Source organism: Tripterygium wilfordii, chromosome 3 (assembly GCF_013401445.1).
Source record: "Tripterygium wilfordii isolate XIE 37 chromosome 3, ASM1340144v1, whole genome shotgun sequence".
NCBI classification, from domain to species: domain Eukaryota; kingdom Viridiplantae; phylum Streptophyta; class Magnoliopsida; order Celastrales; family Celastraceae; genus Tripterygium; species Tripterygium wilfordii.
In genome coordinates, this window is record NC_052234.1 from 10826111 (window position 1) to 10849986 (window position 23876).

General features: G+C 37.2%; 1 protein-coding gene and 1 pseudogene across 1 annotated transcript; both read right to left on the reverse strand.

The window, feature by feature from the left end:
• Positions 1-635: 635 nt before the first annotated feature.
• LOC119995642 lies at positions 636-13884 on the reverse strand (annotated as a pseudogene).
• Positions 13885-20781: 6897 nt separating this feature from the next.
• LOC119995643 (probable terpene synthase 6) lies at positions 20782-23412 on the reverse strand. The gene is made up of 8 exons (XM_038842148.1): positions 23358-23412; positions 23032-23126; positions 22577-22853; positions 22097-22475; positions 21796-22014; positions 21540-21678; positions 21182-21424; positions 20782-21078 (listed from the first exon to the last, which is right to left on the reverse strand). Exons 1-8 carry the CDS (start codon positions 23410-23412, stop codon positions 20782-20784), a joined length of 1704 nt encoding a protein of 567 aa, XP_038698076.1.
• Between the last annotated feature and the right edge of the window lie 464 nt (positions 23413-23876).

Below are 23876 nucleotides of genomic sequence, written 5' to 3' on the forward strand. Positions count from 1 at the left end.
ATTAAACAAGCCAAAGAACCTAAGATTGAGTTTTTCTTTTTAAATTTCCACCAATCAGCCAAAATGATATGAATAGGATCACTTCTCAAACTCTGTGTACTGGGTTCGGTGATATTTTCAGAGATGCTTGTGGGGATCGATGTCATGGCATGCCAGTACCTCACTTGTGCGGCAGTCTTTGATTGAACCTACACTAGATGAAGCCATGGCCGCTCTCCAAGTGGTGAAATTAGTCAGTGAGTTGGCCGGGTTTTGATCATATTATTTTAGAAGGAGATTCTTCAATTATTATTATGGAAGCTGGAGATCAGGATTTGAATATAACGGCATAGCGTTCGGTAATTCTGAAAATTGTTACTGAACTTTTCTGGCTGGTTTGTCGCCCATGCGCGTCGTACGTTCAGATAATGTAAGAAATTAAACTCGAGAAAACACACTTAATAGGCTGATCAAGGTGAGAAATTAAATACTTAATTATATTTCATTCAATTTAGAATACACCAACATAAATGACTCAAAAACACAAATCAAAGGATCGGAGTTCAACTTTGTTGGAGAATAGTCTCTCTTACACACATGACACATGAGAGACAAGAGTACGTACTGCTCACATTAATAGTTAAGAAAATTAAAGTTTAATTAACTCTCTCAAAGAGTACTTTAGCAATGTGGGAATCCAGAGTGTCTGGATGAATAACGGCATTGCAGTAGAAGGTCTTTGTAACCAAGAGAAATACTTGCTTCATATTGAAGTTGATGCCATCAGAATGATTGAGTACCATCTGCACAAGTTGTTGCATGTCTCCCTCTATTTGGGGCTGTAGAAAATAAAGATGCAGAGACAGAAAGCTTTTCATTCTTATTATTCATGAACTCATATTGCTTACATATATAAGCACTAGAATTATGCCATAGAATCAGCCGAAAATATTGACACAGCCGAAAATATTGACATAGAATCAATTAATCTAATCAGCCGAAATTATGGACATATCAGCCGAATTGTTGACATATCAGCCGAAATTATTGACATAACCAACTAATCTAATCACACAATAATCAGCCGCAATTATTGACATAGAATCAACTAATCTAATCTAATCTAATCACACAATAATTTCGGATATTGACATAGCCGAAATTATTGACATAATCAACTAATCTAATCACACAATATCCTCCAATACTCCCCCTCAAGCTGGATCGAGTAGGTTGATCGAGCCAAGCTTGGAAAGTATTCGAGTAAACTGAGCCGAAGGTAGAGCCTTTGTGAATATGTCCGCAAGTTGATCTTGAGTCCGAGTGTATCTAGTAGCAATGGCTTGAGCTTGAACTTGTTCCCGAATGTAATGACAATCAACCTCGATATGTTTAGTTCGTTCATGAAAAACTGGATTAGAGGCTATGTGCATAGCCGCTTGATTATCACAACAAAGAGTCATAGGTTGAGAGGTAGAGATACCAAGGTCAATAAGCAACGCCTTTAACCACATAAGTTCAGAGGCAGCAGAAGCCATAGCTCGATATTCTGCTTCCGCACTTGAACGCGCAACAACAGCCTGTTTTTTACTTTTCCATGAAACCAGGTTCCCCCCGATAAACACACAATATCCAGTTGTGGATTTCCGATCAAGAGTATTACCTGCCCAATCAGCATCGGTATATCCAAGAATTTGAGAGTGACCGTTATTCTGCACCAGAATGCCGCGACCAACAGATCCCTTTAGGTAGCGAAGAATCCTTTTGACCATGATCATATGATCAATGGTAGGAGAATGCATAAACTGACTTACGAGGCTGACTGCATGACTAATATCCGGCCTTGTGATGGTAAGGTAGATGAGTTTGCCAACTAACTGTTGATAAGGTTGAGCAGAATCAAGAGGCTCACCATGCATAGAGAGCTGAAGCTTACTGTTTAGCGGTGTCTTGGCTGATTTGCAATCAACCATATTTGCTTCACGAAGTAAATCTAACACATATTTCCGTTGATTCAAGAAAAGCCCTTTGTGCGATGTGGCCATTTCTATTCCCAGGAAATATTTAAGAGCACCGAGATCCTTAATAGAAAATCTTTGATGAAGGATCTTTTTAAGGTTGTGAATAGCTGTATCATGAGTACCAGTAATAATGAGATCATCAACATAAATTAGAACAACCAACCTTTCATTGGATCTGGTGCGAACAAATAAAGAATGGTCTGCATTACTCCTTTTGAAACCAATTTCCTCAAGCACGGCACTCAACTTTGCATACCATGCACGAGGAGATTGCTTCAATCCGTAGATTGATTTATGCAACCTGCACACAAGACTAGAATTATTGCTTTGAGGATGTCCCGGTGGCAATTTCATATACACCTCTTCCTTGAGATCACCATGCAAAAATGCATTTTTAACGTCCATTTGAGACAAGGACCATCCATGATTCACAGCCACCGAAAGCAATGTACGAACTGTAGTCATCTTCGCAACGGGTGCGAAGGTCTCCTTATAATCTACTCCATAAGTTTGAGTGAAGCCTTGCGCAACTAAGCGAGCCTTATGCCTCTCAATTGATCCATCAGACTTGAATTTTATCTTGTATACCCATCGACTGCCAACTGCCTGTTTATCTGGTGGTATTGGAACAATACTCCAGGTGTGGTTTTCTTCTAGAGCCATAAGCTCTTCTTGCATTGCATGCTGCCACACTTCTTGTTTATTAGCCTCATGAAAACTTTGAGGTTCCATGTTGCTAGAAATACTGCTAAGATAGGCTGCATGTGAAGTGGACAATTTTTGATATCCAAGAACATCAGTGATTGGGTGTCTTACCGAGTAAACCATGTAGTCTTGTAGTTTGGATGGTGGATGTCGTGTACGAATGGAGTGACGTTGTTTAGGAAGAGCCACACTATCACCCAAAATTGATGCTGGTGGTGTCACTACTTCACTTGCAGTATCTTGTTGAGGTATGTCACCATTACTTGATTCACTAGACAAAGGTACCGAATCTGGAGTAGGAGCACCCTGATCATGTACTGACAATTCAGGTGTTGTGATAGGCAAAGGAAATTGATCTAGCTCCCCCTGATTGAATATATGCTTAGTTTGAGGGAAGAAAGAAGCATTTTCCTCAAACCTGACATCCCTAGTAACAAGGAGCCGTCTAGTAGTAGGATTGTAGCATTTATACCCCTTCTTGGTTGGTGAATAGCCTAGAAAGACACACTTGACAGCTCGAGGTTCTAGCTTGTCACGCTGGGAAGCTTGAATGTGTACATAGCAAGAACATCCGAACACTTTAAGATGCTCTAAAGCTGGTTTTTGACCTGTCAACAACTCATAAGGAGAGTTAAAGTGCAAAATGCGACTTGGTAGTCGATTAATGAGATAAGCTGCCGTGGACACCCCTTGAGACCAAAAAACTTTGGGAACACTCATTTGAAACATTAATGCTCGAGTTTTCTCTAATAAGTCACGGTTTTTTCTCTCGGCTATTCCATTTTGTTGTGGAGTACCAACACAACTAGTTTGATGAATAATGCCATGCATGCTCAAGTATTGTGACATAATGTGTGTCATAAATTCAGTGCCATTATCTGATCGTAGGACTTTGATTTTGGTTGAGAATTGAGTGAGAACAAGCTGATGAAAATCTTGAAATACATTGGCAACATCACTTTTTGATTTTAAAAGATACAGCCAAGTAAATCGAGAGTAGTCGTCAACAAAAGTAACAAAATATTTGTAGCCATCAAAAGATTCAAGAGTTGGACCCCAAACATCGGAATGCACTAAATCAAATATTTTATTGGAATGAGAATCAGAAGACGGAAATGATAGTCTAGTAGATTTTGACAGGTGACATACATCACAACTTATTGAAGATTTATGCAGATTTGGAAAAATCTTGGATAGAATGGGCTCTGAAGGATGAGCTAAGCGTTGATGCCATAACGATTGATTTGAAGATGAATAAGCGTTTACATGAAAACCCCGAGACGTGGGAACATCATTGGAAAGGTAATAAAGCCCTTGATAGAAAAACCCTTCACCAATCGTCTTCTTGGTGATAAGATCCTGAAAAACAACTTTGTGAGGAGAAAAAATAGCACAACAATTTAAGGCAGTTACAAGCTTTCCAACTGAAAGAAGTTGAAAGGGAAAAGAAGGGACGTAAAGAGCTGATGATGCCACATTTTTAGAGAGCAATTTTACTTTTCCTCGTCCAACCACAGTTGCATCGTTACCATTGGCTACAGATATTAGAGATGGAGGAAATAATGTTTCAAAGTCAAATAGATTGTTTGGACTATTAGTCACATGATCAGTAGCACCTGAATCTATAACCCAACAATTATGTACTTTACTAACAGTTAGAGCATTGGAAAAAGCATTCAAAATACCTGATATGTCTTTGGTAGAGACAGACTTATTCTCAGCCAAAAAACCCGCAAACTTTCCGAGCAAGGCATATGATTGTGATTTTTCAGGTTCATTCTTCTCTTGAGCACCTTGTTTAGCCTGAAGGTAAGATGCAAATTCATTTATAAGAGTAACAGGGCTAGATGTAAACCTTGACAATTCATCTGAAGTAGACGTAGTCACATGATTGGCCTTGTATCCTGATGATTGTGAACGTCTTGGAGTACCCTTATTATCTTTTGAAAATCTTGGTTTCAATTCAGGATGTAGAACCCAACATCTATCTTTTGTGTGGCCTGAATTGTTGCAATGAGTACACTTCAAGTCTGGTCGTCTTCCTTTGTACCCCTTCTCTTCAGTTTGCCTAACATGAGCGACATATGCCCGAGTTTCAGACAAATCAGATTTGATGTTGACATTCATAACTTTTCTACGAACTTCTTCCCGCTGAATGGTAGAACACACACTTGCGAGAGATGGTAACTCATGATTCATTAGAATACGACTGCGAAGATCTTCATATTCTGGTGCTAGATTGGCCAATAATTGAAAAATCTTATCCTCCTCAGCCCTTTTCAGCAAGGTTGCTGAATCTGTAGTATGTGGTCTGTACACTGCCAATTCATTCCACATGCTTTTTAGATTACCAAGAAATTGAACAAAAGATTTACCTTCTTGGTGAAGACAAGCTATGTCTCTTTGAAGTTGGAACACACGGGCAGCATTATTTTGGTTGCCATACATCTCTTTGATGGCTTCCCACATGTCTGCAGCAGAGTCGGCATAGCTGAAGATTTCAGCTAAATGTATTTCCATCGAATTCAATAGCCAAGATCGCACCATCTGATCTGTGGCAAGCCAAGTTTCATACTCGAGTGATTTATCATTCGGAACAACAGTATCCTTATTGATAAATCCAAGCTTGGATCTCCCTCCAAGGGCCAAAGAAACAGTTCTTGACCAAGGGAGGTAATTAAATTCATTTAAAAGACTCGAACTTAGACGAAGATTTGAATTGGTCTCAAAAGGATTAGAAACAACAACAGCAGATGATTCTGCTTTTGAAATAACAGGAATGATTTCTGCCATTTTTAGACAAAACAAATAGAAGCAGATTTATGAGGACGAACTTCCTCTGATACCATGTAGAAAATAAAGATGCAGAGACAGAAAGCTTTTCATTCTTATTATTCATGAACTCATATTGCTTACATATATAAGCACTAGAATTATGCCATAGAATCAGCCGAAAATATTGACACAGCCGAAAATATTGACATAGAATCAATTAATCTAATCAGCCGAAATTATGGACATATCAGCCGAATTGTTGACATATCAGCCGAAATTATTGACATAACCAACTAATCTAATCACACAATAATCAGCCGCAATTATTGACATAGAATCAACTAATCTAATCTAATCTAATCACACAATATCCTCCAATAGGGGCATTATGATGATATCAGTGGCTCCACCATTGCCCTGTGTCTAAAGATGGAGTTATAGAAATGTTTATTAGTATTATTGGAGGAGGAAAATACATATAGCATACCTACCTACCCAAGTTATTAGAATATTTAGCAACTTGGTTAATTAATTACCTCTTCTTGCTTGTACTTGGATTGCCGATGATTGTGTAGTTGACAGCAAATTTTGTTAACGAGGTTGAAGAGTGGTTCGCAAAAAGCACCATGCTTTGAACTTTCCTCGGAGACCTGATGTCCAGCCATGAGATTTGTCGTTTGCACCAAAAGTTCTGCTTCTTCTCCCCGTCCCTCTCCTTCTTCTTGCCATGCCAGCATCCATTTTTCCCACTACATAAAAAAATATTTAACCAACTTCTTAGATAGTTTCTCGATTTTCTTTTTCAACTATATGCTTTTTGAGACCTTAATATGTTCAACAAGTTATATAGGTTTTAATTCAGACTTGAACTAGAAATACAGTTCGAGTCCAGTACTCTCACGTTAACGTTAATTACTACTATTAATACTAATACTAATACTAATACGAATACGAATACGAATAATAATAATTATTATTATTACTATGTAAGTTCAATTAATTAATTTGATATAAAATGGCAATTGATCAAGATGTAATTAATTACGAAAGTTAGTGTCTCTTAGGGCTTGCCCGTTTGAGGTGTTTAGGGGTGTTGGGATTTTTAAATATAACCTTTGTTCTTTTTGAAGGGGTGTTAGGAGGTGTTCATTAAAGTTTTTATGTATTATATTCCAAAAATGCCCTTTATTAGACTATTTAAAGAGCCAATGTCTGCACTGCATTGCACTGCCAAAAGGGGTAGGTATTTTAGTAAATTCTGGGATGTAGAGAGGTTTTGTCCCAATAGTCCTGATCGCCTGAAACAGTCAAGGGTTGGGAGGTGTTCGGGACGAACCCAATCCTTCTTAACACCCTTGAACACCTCAAACGGGCAAACGCTTAGTTTCTTTTGTTATAGTCGGCCATCGCTTGTCATGTCCCTTAGTTTCTGTTTCTATTTCTGTTTGTATTTGTATCTGCTTTGTTCTCTCTTCAATAAGATCTGCAACTTATCCACAAAAATCAAATAAAATCTGGTAATAGAGAATAAAAGAACTCACAGAGTGATAGAGATGGTGAGTAATGTCTTGATCATAAGCCTCCAATGCATCCAGAGAAAACTGATTTAGGGTTTCAAGTAGCTTCCGGATAAGTATCAATTGTGTGGTATCGTTTGTCTCCAATCTTCAATAAATAGTTTAAAATTTTTAGTATTGAAAATTGTATTTCAATTAAAGTAGAATTTTAATTTTGTTTTCTTGAATAAAATTTTAGTTAATTAATAATCTCAATCTAAAAATAATAGTTAAAACATTAATTGTGGTTACTCACCTCCCTTTAGTGTCTTGTCTTGAACTCTTAGATTTTTGGAATTCGCTAACAAAGGACATCCTCTGCTTTGTTGAGTTCTCTGTTTTATCAAAATAAGATGAAATAGTTTCTACCAGAATTACAGTTTTCGCCCAAGCGAGTCGCTCTCTCTTATTTTCCGGCTCAAAAATACTGGCTGCACACATAAAATATAAGCAAAGAAGATCTCGTGTGCTTACCCCAAAATCTCCTAATTTAAATCCTTCGTACCACCTGTATAATATTTATTATATCTATTCATGTCAATATGTAGAAAATTATAGATACAGTGAGGGATCTATATATATATTAAGGTTTAGTACTTTTGGATATTGTTCCATTCGATCTGATGCAACGATTGGCAACGGTTGTAATCCAGCTTTGCAAGATGTAGGTACATGTCGTTGTCAATGAAGGGCTCCCTGTTATATATATATATATATATATAGATGTTAATAAACTAATTAAATTAAATTAAATTGTATATATATATATGTGGAATTAAAATGGGATAGAAAAATAAATAATTAATTAATTACCTGAAAAGGGTCTTGCCAATATGTACAACATCTCCAGCCCCATATTGGTCCACATAGAATCTCGCTTGTACTCGAGGCAAGCATCCGTACCATGGAACGTCCAATGCCAACCCAATCTGCTTCAAATGATAAATAATCAACATTTGAGGGTTTTTTTTTTTTTTATAGTAAACAGTCACTTTTCTCAGGCCCACTCGTCCTGGCCCGTCGGACGCGGTCAATGTTCTTGCATAAATCGGGTCTGAGGGCCAACCCTATATTTGATCATCTCATGTGAATACTTAAATACGCACCTCACCAGCTAAGTCTTTGGGTATAACCCATTTATCAATGAATCGACTAGCTTCTCGTTTTCCGCTCAAGAATTTGGATGCAAACTTGTTCGCTTCTTGTAGAATTTTCTCTCCCGGAAATAACATTTGGGAAGCCCTGTACAAGTTAAACATTACACTGATTGCCTCATTCCACTGTCCTAAATAGCATCTGAATTCCTTCCCTTCCGTTGAATACCCAAATGCATCTGCCAAACATACAAATCAAAACAAAACCTAATTTTAAATCACCATTATAAATTAATAATATAGTCTAAAATTACTTAATTAATTTATGATATGTATGTAATATACACGTCTTGCCTGGAGAAACTTCATAACCATACAATCTAAGCAAGTAGAATCCCATAGATGTATCATCAATATCGTGAAGTCGGAAATTGCTTGACCAGGATATTCCATCCTCAGTCCAACACCTAAATATTGAAAATTCAGTTAATTCTTCGAGAGGTAATTACTATCTTAATATATATATGTATGATATCATAATCACACCTGTGGACATGATTCATATATTCTTCAATCTCTTGCTTGAAAAATCTAGTGATTCCTAGGCGCTCCAAGCGATCTACAGTCCACAGTCGTTCGTACAAGTCCACAGGATACATCGTCGGGGCTTACAACAACAATATGATACAAAATAGTTAATTTATATAGGTACATGCACCGGGGAATCAGTAAAGTTAGAAATTAAGTTGATTTACCTGCACCGTTGAATCTTTGGACGACCTTGTTTACATATTTGAAGCAGTTTTGGTCTTTAGTTTGCAAATATGCATAAGCAGTGGAGGATGGGGAGGACAAGAATGACCCATCTTTGCTCTGCATCTTCAGAATCTTTTCCCAGTCCAAATCCATGTCTTGTAGTCCTTCCAAGCTGAAGAGTACTGTTGTGGGCACATTGTGTATCCCTTCTTTTGATATCCTACATATATTGCATAAAATAACACGTGCATATATGATAAATTAGTATCCCATATATATTGGGGGCTAAGTATATTAATTCAGAAGAGTAATATTACTTATATAATTAAATACCTTGTGAGTTTGAGGTTTCTCTTGAATATGATGTCTTGCAAAGCTGAACAAATATTATCATCAGGAAGTTGAATGTCTAATCTTCGAGCCATATCTAGAATGGAAGGGAAAACAATCTCAAAGCCTCCAAGAAAGTGCTCCTCATTCTCCTTTTCCAGCATACTCATTTTCTCATTCAAAAACGATATTCCTATTAATTATTTATTGCCACACAAATTAAGTAAATTAATATCAATCAATTATACATATATATATATATATATATATATTTAGGCTAACCAACTTAAAATTTGTACTATTATTTCACTAGTTGTCAGTGCTAACATATATATATATATTGACTAGCTAAGCTACCTCTTTGGCATTTGTCAGGGTGAATGTTCCATGTCTTGAGAGCAATAACGCAAGCTAAGCTATTGAGGATCCGATCATACGACAAGAAATAACGAGGATCACCCCATGAACCATCCGACAATTGATTTTGGGTGATCCAGTCTAAACAAGATGGAAACTGTGGAGTTCCAGTATGGTTTGAGTCTGGTATTAGGGCAATCCAAGCTGTGTCATAAGCTGAAATACTCATATCTCCATCTTCCATTGAACCCAAAAACGATTTCACGCGATTCACTTGCTCTTTAATCTGGACATGTACAATATTTGACAATTTAATTATAAATGGAATTAAACTTATTTCGGTTTTACTTATCACATGTAATAAAAAAAATATTATAGGAAATTCATTAGAAGTGTAATACAAGCAGTAAAAATAAAATTATTACTGAAAATGACCATATATATATATATTATCTATTAGGCTTTTTTTACCTGATCCTCCATATTCTCTAGCTTACCATCCTCAACCATGGCCAAGCATTCTGCAGCACCATTAAGAAAATACAGGAGCTCCATTGCATTAGCAGTACTAATTTGAGTTAGAAAACATAATTAAATTAAAAACGTACCAAAGAAAGACATGATGTATTTGTCTAGCTACTTCTTATTGCTCCTATTAAGGTTTTTGTTCTGAAGCTTGAACTTGAAGCACAAGTATTTATACAATTAAGTTTTTGCTACATCTTCGACCATATTGTATTTCCTCCAATCTCTCAATATTAATTCAAATATTTGGAACATCACAAACGACCATATCAGGATAAGGAATCTATTCCATATCTGACGTTTTCATTCTCAAAAAATAATTTGGCAGTATTATATATTATTACTTAGAACTATGTATATCGTGATCACTGTCTGCATGTGTTTGTCGATTAGATATTATTAAAAGGTACATTGCTAGAGACCCCCAAAAGTCCCCTAAATCTATGTGACATTAAAATAGTCATTGATTAAAAACACACATGTAGGATCCACTTCACATTAAATGGGGGGTCTTTTGTGATCACTTTTTGGGGATCTCAAGCATCATCCTATTAAAAACTTATAAAAGTTTTTGCTAGATTTTCGACCATATTGTAATTCCTCAAACCTAATACGGGAGTGTCATGTATCCCTAACAAATTCAACCATAATCAACCATAACATGTAATTAGACAACGTAATAATGAAAGTCAATGTAATTAAATAACTTAATATTGTTATGATCAGTTATGAAAGAAATTATTAGGAATATATAGAGTTTTCAAACCTTAATAATAGTGATTCAAATATTTGGAACATCACAAGCGACCATATTACTTCTTTGGTTTCTAGTACTCAATTATTCAGTAACTAAACTTATAAATTATTAGTCTTTCAATAATCAAGATAAGGAATATATTCCATATCTGACGTTTTCATGCTCAATAACAAGTTGGTATTATACTATTCAAAATGTTAAAAATAGTAATTTCATAGTATCATGGTGATGAGAGTGTTTGTCTGCATATAATTTGTACGAACATTATACATGGAATATACTCCTTTTTGGAAGCATAAATAAACTGTTTAGCCGGCCATTAAAAAATTCATGTACAGACAATGCATAAATGGTGACAATGGAAAATAATAATAATAATATCTACCTGATTTATTAAATATATTCATGTGAAGACAATATTGTCGAAACACATCAACTCATTTAACTGGTCAATTTTTCATTGTTGTGTGCGAACAAAAAAAAAATACTTATTGATTAAATATGGGAGACGAGAGGATGTTTGAGTATATAAGGTATGGACGACCATCTCCATTGTGAATATATAAAGTATGGACTCTCTAGTAATTGTTTTAATAGTCTCTTATGTCTTAACAAGTGAGAATAGTGAGGGTGGTATAATTCTACCACATTGTCAATATTTAATATTAATTTTATTTAATATTAGTTTAACGGTCGACCTGTCACTTCAGTAGATTGACCACCGAAATTAACAAATTATGCCCGGTTGATTAAATTGACTCAAATTAAGCTTTTAGTAATTAAATTGACACAATTTGATTTTACCACGACTTCTATTAAGTATTAGCTCTTTAATATGGGCCTAGTTTGGTAAACAATTTTCAAAGTAGTAGATATGCCGGTAGAAATGATGGTAGCAGAAATGCTGGACAATTTTAGTAGCAGATATGTTGCATGAATGCTTGATATTGTTTGGTTGAACTTTTGCTGGTAACATTTTGTGACAAATTACGTGCAAGGGTTTTATGGATTTTAGTTGTTACAGATACATATAAATGTAAAAATAAATAATAATTAATTTACAAAATAAATATAATTAATTAAATAAAATAAATATTATTAGTTATAAAAATAAATATAATTAATTAAAATAAAATAAATATAATTAGTTAATTGTAAAATAAATATTATTAATTAATTTATAAAATAAAGATAATTAATTAATTAATTAGTGCGATATTGGTTTGAGGGTATTAGGGGGATAACACTAAAAGAGTGAGGACAATATGGGAAGGAAATGAAATTGCTACCAAAATTGTCCCCAAGAGGAGCATTCCAAAAGTAGCATAATATTGCTCCAGAATTGTCTCGGATTATGTGTCCGAAAATGGTCGTTTGGCATGCACAAAACATTTATACTAGATACAAACATAAATGCTTGTCATACTGCTTTGCCAAACGGGGCTATGGTCTTCTAGAGTTCCAACATTCCTAATCCATTCCGTCGAATGGGCTGTAGTCCATGTGCTCCTATTGTTGTTTGTCCGCCAATGACGCAATCCTTATCCGGTCCGAAGTCGGCCAAGATATATATATCAATATATGCCAGATTTGGAAAAGGATCAACAAACAACCATATTCTTAGCTACTTCTTTAGCTTCTAATACTCAATTATTCAGTAATTAAGCTTATAAATTATTAGTCTTTCAATAATCAAGATAAGGAATATATTCCATATCTGACGTCTTCATACTCGATAAAACAAGTTGGTATTATATTATTCAAATGTTAAAAATAGTACTATCATGGTGATGAGAGTGTTTGTCTGCATATAATTTGTAGTTTTGGACCAACATTATACATGGAATATATCCCTTCTTGGAAGCATAAACCAACTTTTGAGCCAGAAATAACAAAAATAAATAAATAATAAATCATGTACAGACAATGCATAGATGGTAACAATGGAATCAATAATAATAGCGATAATTTTATTCTAATATATTAAAAGACTACTAGCCTTACAGAGGAGTTACATGGCAAGTTGGAGTGTTGAACATTTATGGAAAATATATTTCACTCAAATTTTTTTTTTTCAATTTTGTTGTATTATTAATTTTTTTGATAGACTGAAAACATCAATTCCGGCATCTTTCTTTGAACCTTAATCAGCTTTTTGGTGGCAATAATGGAACAAAGATTGTATAGACCTTAGAGTGACCCATGGACCCGAACCCTCGAAGTACCTTGTAAGCAAGCAATGGACTCAAACTCAATACAGCCCTCTGGAGTTCCAGCCTTCCAGGTACCAAGCCCTAATCCATTCCATTGAATGGGCGTCCATATCCTCCCATTAAAGACCCAATTGAAGGCCCATAAATCAAGCTAAGTCCATTACGATAAAATAGGTTTCAAATCATGTTATTTGGGCCCACACACCCCAAAGATTTTACCACTTCCAGAACAGCAGCACTACTCCTCGTACTATTCGTGTGTGGCTATAATTTAAAGTGCATGCAACTGAGATGCCATTCACATAGAATTAAAGAACAACTTATCTGACCCAAATCATTACAAATCCTACACTGCAGTCTTTAGGGACAACAAATCGACACACAAAGAGACAGTTCATTTGTGCTGGAGATAGAAGTATTGACTATCGATGGTTTGGTTTGCATACGCTAGCACTTCCTCTTATATGGGAAATGGCTCAATGAAGGTGGTCTCGACATATTGCTTGGAATATGTTGTGTTTGTGTATTTGTCGTTAACATTGTAAAACGAATAAGGTACGCGTACTCTCACACCTGATTTGTCGTTAACAAAAAAGCACTTTATTCGTGCTGCAGATAGCAGTATTGACTATTGATTGGGTGCGTATGGGCCTTAGTTTGCATTTCTTTATACCATGAAAGAGCGCCAACATTGGGCTTTGTTTAATTGAGATTAATACAAATTAATCATACTAAAGAGCGCCAACATTGTAGCATTAATTCAATGGTATCAGTTGGTTTAGTTCTACTCATTACCATCCCCTGACTTACCTTCATTAAATTAATAGTTACACTCGATATATATATATGTAGAGGTGAACAATGCATATTGTGGTGGATCTACGATCGTTGGTAATCCTACTTCGTTTTCTAGCGAGGTAATTAAAATAAATTATAATTTAAACAAGGGATGAGACTTGAGAGGCGTACGTATATATCTGGTAATTACGAAGTTAATTTATTTCGCAGTCACCGGATGCTCCTCTGTATGTAGATTAGAGTAAAATAATTGAAATTTATGATCAGTTGGCTCAAGAATGCATCGATACCAACCATTATGGTTCGAAAATAATGGTTGAGGCACACATTCCCCTTCTCCAGCTATCTGATTCACCAAGGATTGTTAATGTTTCTTCCATGGGAGGCATGCTACAAGTAAAGCTTCTTTATTAATATATATTCACTTGCTTTGTTTCCTGAGTTTTATTATTTTTCATTTATTTTCTTTTTCTCGTGTTGATCGGTCTTAATTGTCACAGTATATGACAAACACTTGGGCTCTAGAAATATTCAGAGACGTTGAAAACCTTACAGAAGAAAAAGTGGAAGATGTATTGAGGGTGTTTAATTCTTAAGGATTTTGAGAACGGTGTACTAGAAATCAATGACTGGCCAGTTAGACCGTCTGCAGCTAAAATATCCAAAGCAGCTCCGAATGCCTACACAAGAATTTTGGCCAACAAGTATCCAACTAATTTTTGTATCAACTGCGTCTGTCCTGGACCTGTGGAGACTGATAGGTCCTTTTATCCATTAAAACTAACTATTGAAGAAGGTGCTCAAGGTCCTGTGAATTTGGCATTGCTGCCTAATGGGGGGTCCTTCTGGTCTCTTCTTTACGGAGAAAGGATTGTCAATCTTTTAAGTTGGAAAGCATGAGCTGATGGCTCAATATATATATATATATATATATGCTTTTCACTCTCATCCATGGCTTTAATTGCATTGTGATGTCTTCATTTGTATTAAAATCCCACCCAAGTGTTGGCTTTGTTGAATTGGGCTTTAATAAATTTTAACCCAAAGAAATCGGGCTTAGTCCAATTCGATAATGTACTTGAAGTCATGTTATTTGGGCGCAACACCGAACAATGACCAAATATTGAGCCAATTCTAGGATTGCTTCTGAGACGTACCAGAAAGTTACGATGAATTTTCTAGTGCGCTCTTTATGTGTCCTTCCAACATTTTCTGGTACCGAATTCTATTATCACCACTGGCATTATATAGAACACCACCACTAACCCCATCCAATGCAATTCGTTGTGATAGAAACCAACAGCACACTAGTCACAGCTATCAGAGTTGTTAATTGACGATCAAGAGAAAATGAACCCAATCGACGACTCGAAGGACGCGGTCGGTGACGATCCGGGCGGTAAGCCGGGACGAGGAAGGCAAGAAGAAGGTAGAGAAGCTGGAGCTACACACTCACAACATCGACACTGTTAGAGAAGTGAAAGGATCTGTATTTCACTATATGTTGATTGTGTACAACATGCCTTTATATAGGCGTTAGAAAGGAAAAGTAAGAAAAATAATGTCAATAAAGTAAATCAAAGATATTGTTGATATTTTTGACAAATTCAAAGATTTTGTTCATTTGTCAAAGATATCATTGATATTTTGTAGATATCTTTGACAAATTCAAAGATTTTGTTCATTTGTCAAAGATATCAAAGATTTTGTTGATATCTTTGACATCCCCCCTCAAACTCAAGTTGGTGCAGTAGAAGTAAGCTTGAGTTTGGAAACTAAGTCTCTGAAACGACCTGGCAGGAGTGGCTTGGTGAAGAGATCAGCAGGTTGGTCAAGAGTAGATATTGAGCAGAGTTGAATAGTTCCCTGTGTGACATGCTGACGAGTAAAATGACAATCAATCTCAATGTGTTTGGTACGCTCATGGTAAACATCATTGTGAGCAATGTGGATTGCACTTCTATTATCACAAAATAGAGGTGTAGGACTGGGAGATTGAACTCCCATATCTCCAAGAAGCCAACGAAGCCAAACAATTTCTTGAGTGGTAGTAGCAAGTGCACGATATTCAGCCTCCGTGCTCGAACGAGCAACTGAAGTCTGCTTCTTGCTTCGCCAAGAAATGAGAGAATCCCCTAACAAGATGCAAAAGCCAGTGGTTGATCGTCTATCAGTGGGATCACCAGCCCAATCAGAGTCAGAGTAGGCGCGCAACTCAAGTGAGGAAGCAGCAGAAAAATGAAGGCCATAATAAAGAGTTGCTTTGATATAACGCAATATATGAATGACTGCTTCATAGTGGGAAGAGCGAGGAGCTGACATGAATTGACTAACAACATGTACAGCATAGGCTATATCAGGGCGGGTGACAGTAAGATATACGAGACTACCAACCAATTGTCGATAGAGGGTGATATCACTGAGAGGAGTACCATCAGAAGGTTTAAGCTTGATATTAGGTTCCAGTGGAGTAGAAGTAATCTTACTATCTGTGAGACCAGCCCGAGCAAGTAAATCAGAAGCATACTTAGCCTGAGATAAATAGTACCCGGTAGTGTCCGAGAGTACTTCAAGGCCAAGAAAGTAACTTAGAGAACCAAGATCCTTCATCTCAAATTGTTGTTGAAGATATTCCTTAAGATCAGTGATACCAGAATAATCATCTCCTGTAATAATCATGTCATCGACATAAATTAGTAGAAAAACACAGCCTAAGGCTGTCGGACGAACAAAGAATGCTGAGTCATAAGAACTGGATTGAAAACCACGTTGTTGAATAGTAGAGCTAAACTTGGCAAACCATGCGCGTGGAGCTTGTTTGAGGCCATATAAGGCACGACGAAGGCGACAGACTGTATTAGGGGGATGTGAATAGCCAGGAGGAGGTTTCATATAGACTTATTCAGCAAGATCACCATTGAGGAAGGCATTCTTCACATCCATCTGTGACAATGTCCAGCCTCTAGCAGCAGCAATAGCTAACAGACTGCGTACTGAAGTAAGACGAGCAACTGGAGCAAATGTCTCTTCATAATCAATGCCATACTCCTGAGTAAAGCCTTTAGCAACAAGACGGGCTTTGTATCGCTCAATAGAACCATCAGACTTGGTTTTTATTTTGTAAACCCATTTGCAACCAATAGCAGACTTATCTGGTGGGAGAGAAACAAGATCCCAAGTATGAGATTGCTCAAGTGCCTGCAATTCTTCAGACATAGCTTGTTGCCAAACAGGATTAGATTTGGCCTCCGAATAGAACTGAGGCTCATATAAGGTAAGAGTAGTGGCAAAACACTGAAAATCACGAAGTTTAATAGGAAGTTCTCTTACCCGGGTAGAGCGTCGAAGAGTAGGGGAACTGGTAGTGTCTGCAGTAGATCCATCAGACAAGGAAGACAGTTCAGGAGCAGGCAAAGTAATTTGAGTGTCACCTATATGAGACTCAGAGGGAGATGGTTCATCAGGAAATAGATCAACCATGTTAGTGGGAGAAGGAAGAGATAAAAAATGTGATACTGAGGAGAACAAAGTGTTTTCCAGAAATACGACATGACGAGAAATGCGAAGTCGTTTGGAGATAGGATCCCAACATCTATAACCTTTATGTTCTATCCCATACCCAAGAAAACAGCAAAGACGAGTACGAGGTTCTAATTTAGTGTGTTCATGTGGTTGAAGGAGAACAAAACAAACACATCCAAATACTTTGAGTAAATTGTAGTTAGGAACAGACCCATAAAGACGTTCATAAGGCGATTGATTACCAATGACTGATGAAGGAATCCGATTGATGGTAAACACAGCAGTGAGAGCTGCTTCACCCCAAAAACGTGCAGGACAAGAGGCAGAGATAAGGAGAGCCCGAACAGTATCTAATATGTGTCGATGTTTACGTTCGGCTCTTCCATTTTGTTGGGAAGTACCTGGACAAGAACGCTGACAAATAGTGCCATGGTCATGTAAAATGGTTAAGAATTTAGAATCCTTATATTCCATGGCATTATCAGTGCGAAAAGTTTTAATAGGACATGAAAACTGAGTTTTAATCATCTGAGAAAATTCATGATAGATTGTAGTAAATTCGGAACGAGTTTTCATGAGATAGATCCATGTAAAACGAGAGTAATCATCGACAAAAATTACAAAATATTTGGATCCCCCCATAGAAGCAGTAGGAGAAGGTCCCCAAATGTCAGAGTGCACAAGGTCAAAAGGTGCATGAGAAACAGAATCACTATTATTGAACGATAAAGCAGATTGTTTAGCTAGAGGACAAGTTAAACAATCAAAATGATTATTAGAAACAATTCCCAAATGACCATGAGAAACAAGAGACTGAATACGACTAACAGAAGCATGACCCAATCGAGAATGCCAGAGACTCAAAGAGGAAGCTGGAACTGTGGATGCAGCGAACTCATGACACGGGAGAGTAGGATGCAAGGGGTGCAAAGAGATGAGCTCATATAGTCGCCCAACTTTACGGCCTGTCCCAAGCGTCTGTCCCGTCTTCGGATCCTGTACAGAACAGCCAGAAGGAGTAAATAGAATATTAAGACCAAGTTCACATAACTGACCAACGGATAACAGGTTCAAAGTGAGTTGTGGAATAAGAAATGTATTGGACACTGATAGGTTTGGAGTAGATATGTGCCCAATATGACTAGCTTTTATCCTTGAACCATTGGCAGTTTGTATAGATGGCAAATGCGAAGAAGAGTGTGTGGAAGTGAAAAGAGTAGAGTCAGCAGTCATATGATTGCAACATGCTGAGTCAAAGAACCATGATGATGATTTACCTGACACAGTGGTGGATGCTGAAATAGAATGGTTACCAGAGTTAGAAAGGAATTGACGAAGTAGTGACTCAAGATCACTGGTCAATTGAGTGGTTGTGGGTACATGTTCAGGACTCTCCTGTGCAGTATGATCAGTTGTGGCAGCGGAAAGATGTGTTCTGGAATGAGTGCCCTGAGTTGATCCACCTTTGCTGGGACAATCTTGTTCATAGTGTCTTGGTCCAATTTTGCGACATATGCGACATTTGCGAGTTGGACATGTAAGTATCATATGACCAGATAGATGACAATATCGACACTTTGAAGAAGTGTCAGCTTTCTTTGTTTGGTGTACCTGAGGAGTGGCAAGTACTGTGTCGAGATGTCGTGGTTGACGGATCGAGAGCCGTGTTTCTTCAGAAACAAGATCATCAAGGGCTTGATCAAGAGTGGGTAATGGCTTCTGATGAAGTAAGGTTGCACGAGTAGGCTCAAAAATATCTTGTAAGGCCATAAGAAATTGAATCAGCCGGCGATGGTCTTTATATGTGGTAAAAGCTTTGGCATCTTCAGTATTCTTCCAGACTGGTTCAGTAGGAGTGAGTTGATCCCAGAGAAACTGCATTTGAGAGTGAAAGTCAGTGACAGTTTGTCCGGATTGTTGACGTAGCTGATTGAGATTCTGAATTATCTGATATTGATGAGAGAGATCGGTGGCAGTGTAACGATGAGCAAGATGATCCCAGAGAGTTTTGGTAGTATCAAATCGACCAAAGTGAAGATTGATGGAGGATACTGAAGTATTACGAAACCAAGTGATGATTTGATGATTTTTGCTATCCCAAGTTTCTAAACGTTCAGCAAACTTATCATCAGCTTCATCTTGGGATTGTGTAGGTAGAATGAAATCACCAGTGACATATCGCCAAAGTCTCCTACCCTTGAGAAAGCTGCACATGGCTTGTGCCCATAAAACGTAGTTACGCCCATCTAACACAATGTTGATGGGTTGAGAGATATCTGATTTGTCCATAAGTGCAATAAACAGGTGCAAAAATAACAACCAGATCAAGGAATGACGAAAGAAAGGACTGCAGTAGGCAAGAAAGATGAAATAGAATTTGAAGGTGAGAAACTGATATGAAATGGGATAGTGATTACCAAGGCTCCGATACCATGTTAGAGAAGTGAAAGGATCTGTATTTCACTATATGTTGATTGTGTACAACATGCCTTTATATAGGCGTTAGAAAGGAAAAGTAAGAAAAATAATGTCAATAAAGTAAATCAAAGATATTGTTGATATCGTTGACAAATTCAAAGATTTTGTTCATTTGTCAAAGATATCAAAGATTTTGTTGATATCTTTGACAGACACAATCAAACACGTGGAGAAGAACGAAGCTCCTGGACAAGGGCGTGCAACGAATGGAGCGACATCAGGTGGACGGCAAGGGCGGAATCGGGAGGCCACCGCCGAAGTCAGGCCACGGTGTACACCTGGGAAGGGCCCGATGATGAGGTGGAGAACGAGTTGTCGCCGCCACCACCGGCGATTGATGAGGGGGACCCTAACTATTTGGACGAGGAAGCGGAGGATAGGATTGTGAAAGGAGAGAAGAGTGACGTGGCAGGGCTGGTTGTTGGTGATGTTGAGGTTGAGGTTGCTAAGGTTGCCCAAGAGAAAAAGGATGTGGGTAGGTGGAGATTGATCCTCGCTTCAAGGTCGACCGAAATTGGGATTGGGAGTGCTTTTTTGGTGTATTTGGTTTGGTTTGGTTATTTTCCTTGTTTGACATAACAAATTATCTAATTCACACGCATGTAAAAAAGTACTTACGATTCTAGAATCACGAATAGTTCAGATGACACTAAACTATCTCATAGAGTTCTTTGAATTCGAACCTCCCTACCTCTCTCCTTGTATTCAAAAAAAAAAAAATTATAGTTATGAAAGTTTTCCGAAACTTTGACACATAAATCATTAATAGGATCAGATACGAAAACTACTTCTTACTCAATTCATTACACATGCAACAGTGCATGATAATAAATCTACACACGGGAAACATTTTATTCGTGCCAATAGCAATATTTACTATCGATGGTCTGGTTTGGTTTGCATCTGCTATTCCTCTCATATGGGATATGGCTCAACGAAGGTGGTCTTGACATGTTCTTTTGAATATGTTGTGTTTGTGTATACGTCGTTAACATTATAAAACGAATGTGCTACGCGTGCAAGGTTAACAACAAGCATCAGAAGCTCCCTTGGGACGACGATATTTGGCCTCATCTGTTCTTCATTTATATCCTTCCACGCACTCTCAATCACTTCTTCCCTGATATATTTGATTGCTTCTTCCTCAGAGACGCCATTTTCATTCATATAGCACTGTAAGCTGGAGGCAGAATGTCCCAACTTTTGCTCCACCTACAGAGATATTATTGCAACACAAAAGCATGTTAATTACTAGCTAGATAGTTAGGATTTTATGGTTTATGTAATAATAACTACTGCAGTCATACAATCATACCTTGCGTGTTGCTGTGTCGTTCATGAGGCGACCAATTGCTTGTGAAGCTCTAAGAATCTTACTATTTTTCAGCCATTCAAATGCATCTGCCCCTACACTGTCGATTCCTAGAAAAGAAGGTGCCAGCAATGCACGAAACGTGATCGTGATTAATCCAGTTTCCATATATTCGTCAAATGGAGGAACACAGCGTCTATGGAACCACTCAGCCTCGAGATGGTAGCCTCTCACCAATTCTTTCATCTAATAAAGAGGCAAGAAGTGAAGATAGATGAATAGCAAAACATGTATGCATGTAGCAATTTAAGCATGCATATATAGAGTTGGGTAGAAGAAGCTGCAGTGAGATCACACGTACGGCATCCTTGGCATAAGAGACTAAGTGAGATCTTGCTTCGTTTTTCAGCTCATTCTCAAATCCATGATAAATATCCAACATAGTGCTATAGATCATTTTCATATAGTCTGGAAGTTGATCAATTGCGCCAATTTCCCACCTAGAAAATTAAAATGGAATGTTAATCTAGTTCAACCCACGAAAAAACTAGAAAAATATAAAGCAAGCATGCAAATACTCTAATTGAGGAACAAGTTGGGACTCGAGGCAATAATACCTCTGTATTGCATCTGTCAATAATCTGACTTCTTCAATTGAACCATATACATCATATATGTCATCTAACACCGTGGCGAGGGTTATGACTTTGTTGACAAATATTCGTGACTTTGTGTATTGTGGCTCAAAGTGAGTTCCAAGAAGCCACAAATGGTTTTCTGCAATTCTTTCTCTTGCATAACCAAAATTTGAAGTAAAATCAATTTCCTTGTACCACCTGCACAAAATAACATATAATATTTTTGTCAAACACATATCTTAATTTTCAAATTCTATTTGGCTTCCATATTAACATTTACCTTGCGACATGGGTCAGCTCTTTTCGATGCAAGAGCTGTAGTCGATTAAAATCCAGTTTTGCAAACTTGAGCAGCATCTCATTGCAAGACTCATCCTCTTCATAAGAATCTATGTACTGCCTCACAGCCAATCTTTCACTGCTCTTGTGAAAAGGATACACCAAGGCATATTGTATATGTTTGGCGAGGCGGTCATCACTTTGATTTGCGACCAACTTAAGGAGGAAAGTAGTTGTGTAAGCAAGAGCTTCATCTAAAATAGCCTCCCCATGCATCCTTAAATGGGCAGCCTCGTACAAGCTTAGCATGCCCTTGACATCATTGACTAGGCTCTCCTTGAACTCACCAGTACTATTTTCCTTGTACATGTTGAAAACATCTGTTCACAATCAATTCAGACTCCATTTAAACCAACACATGTTAAACGTAACTATATAATTAAGAAGAAATTAAGAGCTTAAGCTTAATTTATTTACTTACCACAAGACACTTTGTAGCCATATTGTCTAAATACTCGGAATACAAGTGCAACCTTCTCTAGGTTGTAGTTATTTATCTCAACAAGCTTCGCCATGGTGTGGTCAAAATATTGTTGGAGATGGTCTTCAATCTCACTCTCAAAGTGATATGATAAACCAAGACGGCATAACAAATGAATCAGTCTGACTATCTCCACTGGATTGCTGGTAGAGTCTGTTAGCATTTCTTTCACTCGGATTTTCAACTCTTCTATTTGCTTTGTACATGATTCAAATTCCTACAATGAAGTGTTCTTTATTTTTCTACAAAAATTGCAGAACAAAAGAGGAGACCTATATAGCTAGTCTGATGGCCTCAAGCACACAAAGAGCATATTGAAGTAATTAAGCACAGTCTAAGAAATCAAACAAGAAAACTAGCATGGAAAGCCATTAACTAAAGAGCTATATGGTTACCGCGTCGTTTGAGGGAAGTGATGCAAAATAACTATGACCCCAAAAAGGTGGGAGATAATTTGCTGACGGGCGGAAGCTCTGCGGCTGAGCGTTTGCTGCCATGAATAAAGAAATTAATGATGCAAGAATATCAAGTAAGAGGCAAAGCAAGGAGTGAATTCAAGAGCAGAGGTGTGGAGCTAAATAGCTCTTAATCTGTTGTATATATAGACGGTATATATGCATCATTGACGATGTATTCTTGAACAAATAACCATGCCTTTGTGCAGACAATCAGTGACCTACTGACTAGGGATAATGTTTGAAACTGCAATAATTGTGACAACCATGCATATAATTATAATTTCTCATTCTTTTCTTCCCTAGCGAAATATCAGCCATGTCAAGACACAACAGCAGTCCAAGTTGCATGTTTAATTACATCACCCAACACACTAACGCGTATGTATTAACGGACCGCTACCCTAATACGTATTTCACGTGGGATCACAGCTCCCAAAAAGAGAATCACATGATCATATCTCAAAATTTTCTTTAAAAAAAAGAATACTTGTAAACTCTCGTATGAACGGGATCGAAGACATACAAGATGTACACATACCTTACACACATAATATCCCACTCGAATTTTCAGAGTATAAAGTTCATTAAAACTAAATCTCACCCTAATAAACGAAGCACTAGTCTATCATATGAATGGGGTGGAGAATTTATCTTCTTACTATTCTCACTGAATCGCATGTATTTCAGTTATCCCTTTAAACTTAGATCATCAACATTGGACTTGATTTTTTAAAAAAAAAAAAAACATGTCAATGGTGCTGATTGTGTAAAAAAATGTGACG

What these genes read in the sequence shown, in the direction of transcription:
- LOC119995643 (XM_038842148.1), bottom strand. Translation starts at nt 23,412, where the DNA reads ATGGCTGATATTTCGCTAGGGAAGAAAAGAATGAGAAATTATAATTAT. An exon ending in AAATTATAATTATATGCATG is followed by an intron (nt 23,127 to 23,357) that starts GTTGTCACAATT and finishes TATTCATGGCAG; the next exon opens with CAAACGCTCAGCCGCAGAGC. An exon ending in GAGCTGACCCATGTCGCAAG is followed by an intron (nt 22,015 to 22,096) that starts GTAAATGTTAAT and finishes TATTTTGTGCAG; the next exon opens with GTGGTACAAGGAAATTGATT.